Source organism: Diabrotica undecimpunctata, chromosome 6 (genome assembly GCF_040954645.1).
Source record: "Diabrotica undecimpunctata isolate CICGRU chromosome 6, icDiaUnde3, whole genome shotgun sequence".
NCBI classification, from domain to species: domain Eukaryota; kingdom Metazoa; phylum Arthropoda; class Insecta; order Coleoptera; family Chrysomelidae; genus Diabrotica; species Diabrotica undecimpunctata.
In genome coordinates this window covers 111816869-111832549 of record NC_092808.1, presented here as the reverse complement: position 1 = coordinate 111832549, position 15681 = coordinate 111816869, and the positions used below count along the sequence as shown (strand labels likewise).

Genomic DNA, 15681 nt, shown 5'->3' with positions numbered 1-15681 from the left:
CCACATAAGAGAGATGTCTCCTGGTGACTTGTCCACCTTCCTAGAAATGGCAGGTTGGACAATGAGCAAAGGGTGGCAGCTCCCTGGGAGGATGCACAATGGGTCAATTGTGGCCTAAGTGCTATGAAACTTAACTCGCCCTCTCTACTCTACAGATACAGATAGGCAAAAATCATATTTTTGACATTTTTGTTTAACAGATAGTCGTTTGTTTGTTTAACATTAATTTCCATCTGTATAGTATACGTTTTTATTATTAAATTTAATAAAAAGACATTTTTTCAGTTTTTGTCTGTTTGTTTGAAATCGTACCGTTTCATTGAATCATCCCGTATTATATTTTAGCCATGGTAAAACAACACTACTGAGACATGTAGCGCAACGTGCATTTGATATTCCTCCAAATATCGATATTCTCTATTGTGAACAAGAAGTTGTGGCAGATGATAATACTGCTGTTGAAACTGTCCTAGCAGCCGATGTCAAACGTAATGATTTATTAGCCGAATGTAAAAAATTAGAAACCGCTGCTAATAGTGGAGATTTAGAAATTCAGGAGAGACTTAACGAAGTTTACAGTGAACTTAAAGCTATAGGGGCCGATTCTGCTGAACCTAGGGCTAGGAGAATTTTAGCTGGTTTAGGATTCGACAAGGAAATGCAGGTAAGGTTTGACCAAAGATCTAAAAGAGACTGGTTATTATTAATTGCTGATATGGTAAAAAGTTATTTGAAAACGGGTATTTGGGTACGGTACACGGTACACAACAATACGGAATTTGTGTCTTTTATTTGATCTTGAATTTTTAAACAAATTCCTTGAATTTAATAAATAAATATGTGGTTGTCAGTTACATAGGCAATAAACACAGAAAAAAAGGAAACATAAATAGACAACCATATTTATAAAATTAACCATCATCACACATTATCCAAGCTCAAAAGTATTTCACTATCACTATCTTCAGCTACAGATTACAACCTAGGGAGGCTCTCAGCTTGAGAGACTACGACCTTTACGTATCTATTGTGCTTCCCTTTGTCACTTAAAGCTCTTCATGCATCCCGTTTACTCGTCATCTAAGTTCTCAATCATTTTTCTCTGGATATAATTCAGGATTGTAGTACATCCTAAATTAGCAACCATTATTGTTTATTAATTCAGTAATCAATTCACCCTAAATTAGCAATCATGAATTTTACTACTGATAAAATGGTAGATATGATCTGGATATTGGAGAAATGCAATGAAAATACATTATTTTCAGCTAGAATTGATCAAGAACGGTTACCTGCTTGCAGTGACAGATCTAGAATTCGCCTTGGGGGGAACATCAAATAATAACATAACATCAACCAAAGACATAAAAAAATAAACCCAAGCTACATAAAAGACATAAATAATAATAGTAACAATAAAACACTGAAAACTTTGTTTTCAAAACTTCCACAAAATTTATTTTAAATTCTTATCACTACAGCTGTTTCGGCTGATTGCCTTTCTCAAGTGATCTGTTTTTGGCATGGGTTTACACTTTATAGTCTCTAATGAAATAGGTTGAGGAGGGGAGAACTGTTTGTCTCAAGCTGGTCATTCAGAATTATATCTGTTTTTTAATTTGTTGATTTCCATAGATTCTAACAAAGAGAGCTTAAGACCTTTATTTTGAATGTCATTGACACAAATAGAGCTAACTTAAACAGCAAAAAAGTTAAGCGCAAATTTATGCCACACATGTAGCATATGTGGCGCCCTCTATCAGTTACATTAAAGTATGTATAAAATTATAATTTATTCTACTCAAAAGCATCCAATTGTATTTTTTTTTTCCAAAAATTTTTACAAACTTAAAAGTTATAGTGAAAAATACAATTTTAAATTTCTACTTTACACTCTGTATTTTTCTTAATATGTATCAACATTTTATTAAAGCAAGTTGGCTTAAATCGTAATATTTTAAAGTGCAGAATCTATGGTTTCTGTTTGTACAATTACTTAAGGACCATCCTGTATATTAATTATATACTTATTAAAAAACCATGAATGCAATGGATCATGGTTCCTACCTCCTTTTTAATTATACAGAGAGTTAAACTTGACACGATTTTTATGTAATATTGGTTATAACTTTTTAAATGCCCGGTAAAACAGGTTAAGTAAAGCATATTTCAAATTTGAAATAAAATATAGGGTGTTCCGTTAAAAGTATATACCTTTCATCTGTCACGCCTTTATGAAACATCCTGAAGGATTTGAACTCATTTAAGTTACAATCCTTCGTTTAAAGTCGCGTGCAATTTTTGTAAATAACATTTATTATAATATATCTACTGGGATTCCTCACACTAATCAATCACTCTGTATATTGGTACTAATAAATCCCACATTGTTCGTCCGTTTCTTTCTCTGCTTTTAGGTGCAGTAGATGACGCTAGGGATATAGGGATATCCAGTAGGTGAATGGCTAAGTGACTAATAGTCATAGCCAAAAAAGACCCATATTATTTCTATACATATATTATGTTAAATGCTGCGAACAAGTACGACTCTACCTTCCTTCGATCACAAGATAAGAAACAATTTGGATCTTCTAAAATAACTATTTATTTTATCAACAATTAATAATATTGAGTCTCTTAAGACTTTTAACAAGTTTAAGAAGTTTAATTTATATATAGATTTTAATATTAATTTATCTTTTATATTATTTTATATTTAAATCGGTTTTTTTTAGGATCGTGCTACCAAAAATTTCTCTGGAGGTTGGAGAATGAGAGTATCCTTAGCCAGAGCATTGTATATCGAACCAACGTTACTTTTGCTTGATGAACCGACTAACCATTTAGATTTAAACGCTGTAATTTGGCTTGACAAGTGAGTATGCATTATTATATAAGTACTAGTATTTCTGGAACAATCTTCGCGAGTTTGAATCTTGTGGCTTGTGGCGATCAGCAGAGTAATATATATATATATATATATATATATATATATATATATATATATATATATATATATATATATATATATATATATATTACAGGATCCACCTTGTAAATACAATACATTTTGGACACCGTATTTCCGTTCTCCTCCTAGAATCCTTCCGGTCCAAGGCAGGCTCCTCCTCCAAACCTCTCGATTCCATCGCTCTTCTAATTCCTTCATTCCATGATCGTCGAGGTCTACCTCTTTTTCTTCTTCCAGGGGGCTTCCATCTGTGAAGTTTTTGGGGCCAACGTTCGTCAGGCATTCTCAATAGGTGTCTGTTCAAACCATTTTAAACCTCTCCTTTCTATTCCGTCAATAACCGTTTCTGTAGCATTCATGTTATTTCTTATAGATTCATTGGTCTTCCTTTCCAGTCTTGATGTTCTAGCACTTCTCAAATAATCCATTTCAACTGCCAACAATCTTCTCTTCAGGTCTGCATTAATTGTCCATACTTCAGAGCCATAACAAAGAACTGATTAAACCGTGGTTGGAACTATTCTTTTTTGTTCCTTTTGGAAATGTTGCGATCCCACCATAAGGAGTTCAGACATCCTACAATTTTACGTCCCTGATTAATTCGGTGTTTAATTTCGGTTTCTCCTAAGCCGTTCTTATCAAGGAGTGCACCTAAATATTTAAATTTTTCCACTTGTTTGATTTCCACGTCCTCGTCTATCAACACTTCAAACCTTACATCTAAATTGATAACTAAATATTCTATTTTCTTCATGCTGACTTGTAACCCCTATTTTACATATTCTCTATAGAAGCTTTATCATAAATTCTAGATCATAAGAATCTTGAGCTAGGACGACTTGGTCATCCGCAAAGTTCAGGGAGAACAGTACGTCATTTCCTATGGGGATTCCCATGTCCTGGCAGTGGTTTTTCCAATTTTGGAGGCTGCCTCAATATATAAATTAAATAATAAGGGTGACATACTGCATCCTTGTCTTAGTCCTTTAGTTACTTTTATTGGCTCTGATAGTATATTTCCAATTTTTAGGTAAGTAGTGTTATCCCTGTATACTTCAGTGATTATTCCTAGAAGGTATGGAATAATGCCGAGTTGTTGTAAAGCTTTCCACAATCTGGCTGTATCATACGCCTTTCTAGGTCGATGAAGGCTAGATGTACTTCGGTACCAACCGCTATTCTTTTTCTATTAATTGTTGGAGTATAAACAAGTTATCAGTGCAAGATCTACCAGGCGTAAATCCACTTTGGTCTTCGCTAATTAGATGTCCTACATCATCTTGTATTTTTTCATTTATTATCTTTCTAAACAAACTCCCGAAAGTAGGTAGGAGTAGCAGTAGCAGTTAGGATCTTTTGGATTACCCTGTTAAAGATGGACCCTTGGTGAGCGGTTTTCCATTCAGATGGTACTTTAATTTGTTGGCAGCATTGATTCATCAGAACAGTTATTCATTCTATTAGGAGTGGACCTCCTGCTTTAAGTAACTCTACAGCTATATTTCCAGATCGTGGAAATATAGCTATAGAACTATATATATATATATATATATATATATATATATATATATATATATATATATATATATATATATATATATATATATATAGAGAGAGAGAGAGAGAGAGAGAGAGTGAGTTATAGAGTTTTCTTGAATAACAGTGAAAGTGGTGTGAAATGGAATTTAAATCAAAGTTGAATCGAAAAGTTTTGTCCGTGCAAAGCCAAAAAATTATAGCGAATTTTATGCAACAAGAAGCAAGGGACAACGTAGTTCTAATAGACTTAAAACAAGTGCAGAAACAAAATCCAGCATTCTTACTATTGTTAGCGTTTTTTTTACGTTTTCTTGGTTCTTGTCATTTCTGTTTGTTAGTGTTATTCCTAAGTAGTCCAATTTCCCAACAATGTCGAAATTATAATCCTTAATTGGGTTATGTATCTTAAAAGAAATGTTCTAAATGGTGTGAACTTGCTCTTATCACTATATATTTTGTTTTCTCCTCATTTATTTCTTATTCATACGCAAAGGCTTTCCCCTCTAATCTATTAAATTTATTTAATTCATCCGCATATGCTATGTCGATGTTCAAACTGTCCGAGACACGCCCTTATATCATATTTTTTACTGTTACTGAGTATGTATTTAGTTAATCTTATTATTTTTTGTGGAAATTTAAAATATTCTAGCTAGATAATATTTTTTTTTCGTTATAAAAATTTGGTCTATTACTGATCTGTTTGCTCTAAAGCCTGCTTGATATTCAACAGGGTATTTGCAACTTTGGTTTTAGTGTTGTTTCTTATTGATATAGCCAAACATTATAAATATATTGTATCATGTAATGCTATTTCACTGTAGTTTTTACTTTCTGTAACGTCTCCTTTTTTCTGTATTGGACATAGGATAGCTTCTTTCCACTGCTTGGGTTTTTGTTATTTGATCCACACTTCATGTATTAACTCAGTGATTTCTTCTTGCAACATTTCGACGCCTTCTTTCCATTTCCATTTTTACCAGATGCCTTGTTGTTTTTCAAGTTTTTTATCATAGTTACATTTTTTTCCTTTGTAGTTTCTTCTTCATTTGGTAGTTGCATTTGTTGACTTTGATCCTCTGCGTTTAATATATTTTCTATATTTGGCCCATATTTCTAATTTTTTTCTGAATTTCACCTAATGATTTCCTTCTTGATATTTGTAATGGCTTGGTGTTGTATTATGTTGGGTTCTCTTTTGTTTTATTTCTTCGTAGAAGTTCCTGATTTGTTTATTTTTATAATCTCCTTCATTATAGCACAATTTCTCCTCCTAGAACAATCTGTTTTTTCTTCTACATATCTTCTTCGCTTCTCGTGTTTGTCAGAATATGCCTCTTCACTCTCTATATTGTTTGTCATTACGCTACTTATTCGGTCTTCGTCATACTAGTGATTGATATTTTTCAGCATATGCCTCTTCACTTTCTATATTGTTTATCATTACGCTACTTATTGGATCTTCGTCATACCAGTGATTGTCGGATTGACCAATAAAGAGTATTGGTCGACTGACTTATATTTTGTTGCACTATTGAAATTTTAACTTCTGCGAATCGTTCGCACCTTTATAAGCTTACCAAAAAATATTTATTTTCATTATTTTTTTGTAAAATTTAAAAATTTGATATTTTCGTTACAGTTACTTGCAAGCTTGGAAAAAGACTCTGTTGATCGTTTCCCACGACCAGTCTTTCTTAGACAACGTTTGCAATGAAATTATTCATTTGGATAATAAGAAATTATACTATTATAAAGGAAATTATTCTATGTTTAAGAAGATGCATGTGCAAAAGAAAAGAGAGATGATCAAAGAGTATGAGAAGCAAGAAAAGAGGATAAAAGAATTGAAGTCGTCAGGTTCTTCCAAAAAACAGGCGGTAAGTTTTGTGACTAGAATTAATTAATAATATTTTTTCGATATTATTAGTATTCAAGTGTTTGTTTAATCTGAAAATCAAACAGCAATAGTTATCGAATATCAGGGTAAACCACCCAATTGTTGTCACTAGCCCAATTATTATCAGTGGACACTTTATTTTTAAATAATTAAGGAGCAATTCACTGTAAGTACTTACTTCCACTTTTATAATGATCTGGCAACATGTATTATTTATGGTATATTCCGAAAACTATTCGAAAGTGAAGGTTAGACGTTAAGTTATCCTTACATTTTACCTGATTTCAGTAAGGCATTATCCGTGTTAGAGGTAAGTTTATAATTGTAATATTGGCTGTGATAACTAGAATGATATATCAGGTTAATCTCTAGATTACATTGTACCGTTTTCTCGTTTTTATGCTTATTTTCTACATAAGCATAATTATTTTTTTTGTCATATACATAAGCATAATTTGCCAACAATTAGATGTCATATTATAGCAAATGCTAGTGATTGCCAGTGCTGCCAATAATTAGGTAGCCGAGGTATTTATTTACATTTAGTGATTGGCACCTTTAATTGAGGAAGAAAAAAATGCCTAAAGTACAAAAGAAAATATACAAAAAAATATAATGAAGAAATTCTTCAAGAAGCTTTACGGGAAATAATTAATGGCATGCCAAAGTCGACGGAAGCAGTTAAATATGGGATACCCACAGTTACTATGCAATTTAGACTAAGCAAAAATTTTAAAAAAGTAGCACATGGTCCAAATACTTATTTAAGTATTTCAGAAGAACTGTATTAGAAAAATGGGTAGATTGTCACAGAAAAGGGTTTCCGAAAAGAAAAGAGGACATCCCAGCTTACGTTAAGTCATTTTTGGATCAGAACCCCCGACCCAACTCCATTTAAAAAACAATCTTCCTGGGGATCATTGGTATCAATCGTTTTTAGAAGACACCCTAATTTAACAAATAGAATTCCTGAAGCTGTAAACAATGCCAGTGAAAACGTGTCAGAAAATGATATCAGAAAGTGGTTTAATAATATACAAGAATATTTAATGGAAAAGAACTATTTTGACATTCTTTCTGATCCTAGCAAAGTTTACAACGGAGATGAAACTTATTTTACCCTTTGTCCGAAAGAAGATAGGGTTCTTGCACCAAAAGGTGCCAAAAATGTTTATCAGATAGAGCAAGGCCCATCGAAAACAAATATTACCGTCATTTCACATTTTCTGCTGCGGGAGTTACAACGCCACCTATGATCGTTTATGCTTATAAAAGATCGCAGAAGCAGACCCAAAAGCATCGCAGAAGGTGTTCCAGATGGGTGGGGTATTGCTACTAGTGAAAAAGGTTGAATGAAAGCAGATGTTTTTCATGATTATATATCTAAGATATTATATCCTTATTTAGTAAAACAACATGTTACATTTCCAATTATAATGTTTGTAGACCGGCACAAAACACATTTAATATATCAACTAAGTCAACTATGTACAGAACTCGAAATAATCTTAGTAGCATTATATCCAAATGCCACTAGAATTCTTCAACCCGCCGACGTGTTTAGTTTCAAGCCACTTAAAATGCGTGGAAAAGAGCTTTGTTGAATTGGAAGAGACAAAATCCATTTGAACAACTAAGCAAGAGTAACTTTGCTCCAATTTTAAAAGAAGCGGTAGATACTCTTAAACCATCGGCTATCTTAAGTGGTTTTAGAGTGTGTGGTCTCTGTCCTTGGAACGCGGATAGTATTGACTACAGCAAATGCCTAGGTAAAAATATACCGTAGATAAACTTGGCGAAACCACAACAGAATCAATCAATTTAACCGATTTTTGCAACATATGCGATGAAGATACTTTACAGCTATTAAAAGAAGCCAGAAAAAAATGGAAACTCTGATAACACTAGCAAAAGTTTCAGGGTACTACTTAATCTATTTAACATTTTACATCCAAATAATGAAGAAGGCGATAATTCACAAATTATAATAGATGAAATGTTTTTGGAAGATATGTCTGTAGTAAATTTGGGAAATTCCTTGAAAGGAAAAAGTGTTAAACCAAATATTAAGATTCAGGTACTCAAAGAAACATCTGTATTTCAGCAGAAACCTGGTATTGTAACAAAAACAAATGAGGAAGGATGTAACAAAACAAATAAATTAAAGCTGGCTAGCTGAATGTGCCGGAGAGTGACTACTTAACACTCAAAAGAGGATTCGGCAAATTTGCATGCCCTACAGAGACCGTAGAATAAAAAAATGAATGACAAGGTAATAAACAATCTATAGGTATATAACTGAGGTAAATAAAAATGATTATAGAAGTTGCTCCAAAATGTGAGTGGGCGCCAGGAAAGTATTAACATAAACTTTCCATGTATCTTGTAAAGCTATTTGCTGAAATACAAAAAAAAGGATACAGGTATGAATTGAAATATTTAGTTTTCACCAAAAATTTAATCCCTATCCAATATATACAATCTAAATTTACCCTAAAATACCCACCACCAATTATGTACAGTCAACTTAGTTAATTATCTACAAAAAAATAAATGCCCTAGTTGTACGCAACTGATCCTTGATGATCTAAATTTACCAATAATAAGATATAGAAAAAATTGTAATGATTGACCTAAAAAGGTAATTACTTGCCTCAGAGATGCAACTCTGTCATTTGGCTTTCAATCGAAGGTTGTAATAAAGTAATGAGGACAATATCCTGAAGGGATAAATGTCCAAAGGTTTGAAAATATAATAATAATAAAATCTTAATAAGTAACTCTCTGATTAGATGTGTACACATAAAATCGCACAAATTAAGTTAAATGGGAGGATTTAAAACCTCGACCTGGACGTGACAATTTTACTGCATATATATATATATATATATATATATATATATATATATATATATATATATATATATATATATATATATATATATATATATATATATATATATATATATATATTATAATTATTTAGAAAAAATGACGGGTCTTTATTATTAAATGAAACAGTATGATTTAAGATTGGAAACAAAATATTATAAACAAAATTATTAACAATTAATGAATAAAAAAAAATATAAAAAAAAATGAACAATGTTCCACCCTCTAAATAAGGGAGGTCTTTCGGGCTGGTATCCTGAAGTGGTCCGAGAGTAGTCTGAGAGAGCTCTGGACCTCTGATGGAACAGACGGGCAAATGGGCAAATTCAAAAACGCAAATTCTTTTCCTCCTTGTAAAAAAAATCCCCAAAAATAAATGAGAAAAAAAAAATCCTCGATCCTGCATTTAACTTCTTGGGGTAGGCTAAAAAGAACAGTTGTGTTACAATTCCTCCTTACGCTTAATAAAAAGAAGGGAAAAATACAAGGTTTATTAACAAATGAAATAACTTGAAAAATATTACAAAAAGTTGCTGGGAAGCTTGTATCAAAGAAAAAAGCTGTAATGATAAATTTAAAATAAATTGATCAAATAGATAATTTTTAACGAAAACTTGCTACGGAAATATTTTTGAATGTAAAAGAACGATATGAGGCAGAATATTTTTACAGATAGACTTAATAGATAATAGATAGTTTTAAAAATGGATACCTAATTATATGTTTTTAAGGCCGGGAAGTAAAATAGAAAATTGATATGATTTTATAACATTACTATATCTAAATCCAGAATGTTTCTTAATGAAATAATGTGATAAATGACAGATAGATATATCCCTAACGAAGGGAAAAATGACGATATTATAGAAGTTAAAATGGCTGATGGTTTTTACACTGTTATTTATAATTGAATCAACTTACCGACTAGAAGTGGCTTATAAATCAACGGGTATACACTACGAAACAACTCAAACTGTATATATTCTTCCTTCCCAACGAAATTAATATTCTTTAAAACAAATTTAGCCTTCTTCTGTCGCCTACCCTTTTTTTTTGTTAAACGATGTTGTCTACCAAAAGGTTAAAACCAGAATGATCGCTAATTGCTAGCCGGATGATCATGTTGCCCTACATCATCGTAGGTGTCGCTGTTTAAGCCAACTTAGAAATTCAAAATTCAGAAAAGCATTAAGAGGATTGGGATTTTAAAATTGTATTTAAAAATGTTTACGGATTATTAAAGTAACGGACTCGTTACAGTATTTTAGAAGACTTAAAAGTAAACAAGCTTTTAAATAAAGAAGATGATCAACAGCTCCATGAAAAAAAATATGGAAATAGGTAAATTCCAAAATCACGTTCTGTCAGTATTAGGATTTGATCCATAAATTCCAGAACTCTGCTCACCATCTAAAAATCCGTGCCATAAAATCATTAAACGCAGACAAAGATGTTGTTATTTTACCAGCAGACACGGGAAATGCCACCGTCGTAATGAAGACAACCGACTACAAAACGAAAATACAAAATCTTCTAGATCCTGCGGTATATAAGAAACTTAAAAAAGATCCCACAGCAGTCACCCTACGGAAAATCAATAGACTTATAAAATCTTCGTCCATACCAGAGGATATAAAGCCAAGAATATGCAACAGCGAAGCAGTCCCACCACGCTTGTATGGCTTGCCGAAGATCCACAAAGACGATGTACCTCTACGCCCTATTGTGAGCTCCATAGGATCTCCGTCTTACAGCCTTGCTAAACATCTGGCCGATATTTTACAACCACATATAGGAAAAACCGATGCCTTTGTAAAAGACTCCGCCCATTTCATTGAGAAAATCAAAGGGATAACTTTACAGGAATCTGACATTCTTGTTAGCTTTGATGTTGTTTCCCTATTTACAAGAGTTTCCCTGGAAGACGTTCTGAATTTTATTAAGGGACTAGTTTCCAAGGATATGGTGGAATTATACCGTATTTGCCTCACTACCACCTACTTTTTATGTGAAGACCAGATTTATGAACAGATAGATGGAGTAGCAATGGGAAGCCCTCTAAGTCCGGTCGTAGCCAACCTTTTCATGGAGCATTTAGAGAAGAGGGTAATGGACTCAGCATTCAGGCCAAGAGTATGGTTTAGATACGTCGATGACACTTTTGTGATTTGGGGTCACGGAGTAGAAAAACTGAACGATTTCCTGTCCTATATAAACACACTACATCCAAATATTCAATTTACCATGGAAACAGAAGAAGATCAACAACTAGCGTTCCTAGATGTATTAGTAAATCGAAAGGAAGGTTACTTAGGACATAAAGTGTAAACAGGAACTCAAATCATCATCCAAGCCAAAAACAAGATATCATCAAAACTCTGGCGGAGAGGGCGAAGAGAATTTGTGAACCACAGCATCTCCAAAGTGAACTTCTTCATATTGAAAAAGCGCTCACCTCCAATGGTTATACCAGAAGAGAAATACATAAAGCGATGAACAACATCTCTAGAAGAAAGGACGAAGAATCAGAATGTAAAGGCAAAGCGTTCTTGCCCTTCATATCGGGGGTAACGGACAGAATTGGCGAATACTTAAGAAAGCCAACGTAAAGACCATTTTCAAGCCTACAAAGAAAATCAAGGACTGTTTAAGATCGGCGAAAGACAAACGCGACCCATTAGCAACGGTCGGAGTATATCGAATACCATGCACATGTGGAATGGTATATGTGGGAACCACGAAAAGACACACAAACACAAGGATAAATGAATATAAAAGCCATTGTCGTTTAGGACACATCGACAAATCTGCCGTTGCCGAACACGCTTTGGGAAGCGGAGAACATCGAATACTCTTTGAAGAAACGCAGATGCTGGACAAAACTTCACAGTACTACCCATGGTTGTATCGGGAAGCGGTGGAAATATATAAGCACCCAAATAATTTTAATCGGATAGAAGAGAGACTGAAAATTAACAAGACATAGATACAAATGTTAAAATCCACAAACACCCTTCCCGTCAAACACGAAGAAAAAGCTACTACAAACAACGACACGCCCCCTCAAGCCGAAACCAGTGGAGGGGAGGCGAGTGGGAAATATAAATATTGCCTCCGTAGTACAACGCAGCTTCATTTTCAGGTTTTTCTGAATTCTCTAAATTTAACTGAAATTGAAAATTTTTTTTGTACTTATTAAAATTTAGTAAAATGTTCTAACCTTTTGGGATAATCAATTTAAAAGGTATTTATTAAAAATTACATTTTAGGAAAAGAAACAAAAAGAAGCCCTTACTAGAAAACAGGAGAAGAATAGAACTAAGATGCAGAAACAAGAAGAGGATACAACTCCCACAGAACTATTACAAAGACCTAAAGATTATTTAGTCAAATTTCGTTTCCCAGAACCTCCTCCTTTACAGCCACCTGTTTTAGGGTTACACAGTAAGTACAAAAATCACTCGTAACTACTGTTTTCTTAATTTTGATTAAATATATCTTATACTGTTATCAAAAATAGTATATGAGCCCCAACAATTAAATGTTCGGACAAACGAAAATTTATTGAAAACGTTCATCTTCACAACCTTGCTTATTGAATTAAAGAACGAAATCAACAATACATTAAAGTCTATCATTAACAATAAAATGTTGAAATGGTTTGGTTTCTATAAATTTTGAATTGCAGTGTTATTGTCTGCATCCTAGGTCAGCCAGCGTCCGGAAGAGGTCTACCCTTCGGACGCTGGTACTCACGTGAGGCTTGGTTATATGTTGCCTGAAGTTAAATCTAATAAAATCTTAAACATCCTTCATTTTTAACAACAATATGTACATTTTTTGGCAACTTTAACTTCTGTAAAGGGTTTTACCCTAATATTTTGGTGGCTCAGGCATGTTAACCGGCTTTTAACCTGATGATGGAATTATTATTTCGAAAACGTTAGTTATTTTAATGTAGCCCTTCTAAGGATTATTTAAATATACCTACTTACAAAGAATTAAACCTCTTTTTAGGATTTTTTGTTAGTACCATGTATTTCGTCTTTTCTTCATTTATTCGGAGACCCAGACTACCTGTTTCCTCCTCGAGCTGTGAAAAGACCTCTCTCACGTCTCTTGTAGAATGCGTGACTGCATCTATATCATCAGCCAGCAACAGTTTTGATCCTTGATCAGCAAATCCTCCTGTCAGCTCAGACGATATTTTACTTATTGCATATTCTAAAGCAAAATTGAACAGCAACGGCGACAAGGAGTTCCCCTGCCTAAGTCCTGAATTTATACCAAATGGCATCGATGTTCTGCTTCCTATCTTTTCTTGTGCATATGAGTCTGTCACGCACATTTGCGTTAATTCAACTAATTTTCTTGGTATTCCCATTTCTAACATTGCTATCTATGAAAATTTGGTGCACATCGCGGTTTAATTCCCAGTTTTTTTCTAATATTTGTCGGATGGTAAATATCTGATCTATAGTTGACCTTCCAGCACGAAAGCCGCATTGGTAGTCGCCTACAATATCTTCCGAATATGGTGTGAGTCTCTTTAGCAAGATAATTGATAGCACTTTATATGATGTGCTAATAAGCGATATGCCTCTGTAGTGTCGGAATTGTTCTTTGTTTCCTGTCTTATATATGGGAATTATAACGCTTCTATTCAATTCTTTAGGCATTTTCTGTTTTTGCCATACTCTGAGAATGATGTCATATAATTTTTGGTGTAAAAGGTTTCCTCCTTTTTTTAACAACTCTCCATTTATGCTATCATTTCCTGGTACTTTATGGTCTTTTAGATACGCGATCGTATTCTTTACTTCCTTATGTGTTGGTGCTGGTATTTCGATATCTGCAGAATGAAACGTAATATCTGCTTCCTCCGTCTCACTTTCAATATTTAGTAAATTCCGAAAGTATTCCTTCCATCGTTCGACGATTTCCGTTTCTATCATTATAAGTTCACCTGCTTCATTTCTCATAGGCTGTGTTACTCCAACACTTGCACCTTTTCTGACTGACTTCACTTCACTAAAGAATTTGCTTATTTGATTCCTCTCGCTACTTCTGTCCATTTCCCGGATTTACTGTTCTAGGTAGCTCTTCTTTTTAGTTCTGAATAGTCGCCTTGTTTGTGCTCTTGTTCTGTTAAAATCTGCTTTGTTCTCATCTGTGGGGTCTTGTAGCATTTTCAATCTTTTTTTCATTTTTATTTCCAGAATTTCTCCCAGAATGTGAGGTATCCACCATTCTAGTATAACTTTGATAATTATCTCTAAAGTCTTTAAAATACACATAAAAAAAATTGGGGTTATGAGGTCCGGGGTCTTATCTATGGACATGTGAATTAATAAATGTAAGTTTCGCAACCCAACCGTTACGATCGCGAGCGTGCGCCAGCAAGCGTGATCCGACCGAGACTGACCGAGAGACGACGATCAAGATGACCGAGTGAAGTTAGTAAAACATGTGCGCGCGGCGAACCTTCTCCCTGTCACACAAAGCCGCGCCCTTTCACCACACTTGCTTTACGATTTACACTTCGGCTGCTTTATTATTTGTGTGTTAAGATTTAATTACGCATATTCCCATTGTTTTGTTCTGTGTTGCGTTACAGTGTAGATAACTTTATAGATATTGCGTTTTTAATGTAATTGCGACAATGAAACGCTGGTTAAAGCCGAATGACTTTAGACGAGGCAAATGAAAAACCATAGACTTCAAAGGTTAATACTCATCATAAGTTTTGTGATGAATACTTAGCTTTCGGTATTACATACATTCATTTAAACAGTGAAGAAAGACCTCGTCAGTGCGTCATATTCTACGAAGTTTTGTCGAATGAGTCGATGAAACCGGCCAAACTTTGACGTCATTTAGAAACAAAAGATCAAGACCTTCGTGAGATATATCAATCTTCTTCTTTTTCTTCCTTCTTGTATGTAGGCTTTAAAGCCTGTTTCTTCTTCAATATTAGCCTCCTAAATTGTTTAGATTATCGCACCATCTTTTTCTTGGTCTGCCAATACTTCTTCGTCCATTTGGTGACTTATCTCGTGCTATTCGTACTATCCTATCCTCCGCCATTCTACTTATGTGTTCGTTCCACTCCTGTTTCCGTTTTATCCCCATCCATTTATGTCTTCTATATTGCAGGCTCTTCTTATGTTTTCGCTTCTCTCCCTATCCAACCGACTTTTCCCTGATATTCGTCGGAAGTATTTTCATCTCTGTTGTTTCTAGTAGTCGTCTCGTTTTAGATGTGTCAGGTCTTGTCTCCTCCGTGTATGTTAATATAGTTCTAATTGCTGCTTTATAGATTCTTGTTTTTGTGTCTTGTCTTAGGTGTTTGTTCTTCCAGATTGTGTCATTAAGAGAT

The 15681-nt window shown here is 33.8% G+C and overlaps 1 protein-coding gene across 1 annotated transcript in view; it reads left to right on the top strand.

Annotated features, from left to right (window-relative positions):
* LOC140443732 (ATP-binding cassette sub-family F member 1) overlaps positions 1–15681 on the top strand; it is a 42904-nt gene that overhangs the window by 13005 nt on the left and 14218 nt on the right. The window contains exons 5-8 of the mRNA XM_072535126.1: positions 346–664; positions 2736–2875; positions 6153–6390; positions 12572–12746. Coding sequence (XP_072391227.1) covers positions 346–664; positions 2736–2875; positions 6153–6390; positions 12572–12746 — 872 coding nt within the window. The remainder of the gene's footprint in view (positions 1–345; positions 665–2735; positions 2876–6152; positions 6391–12571; positions 12747–15681) is intronic.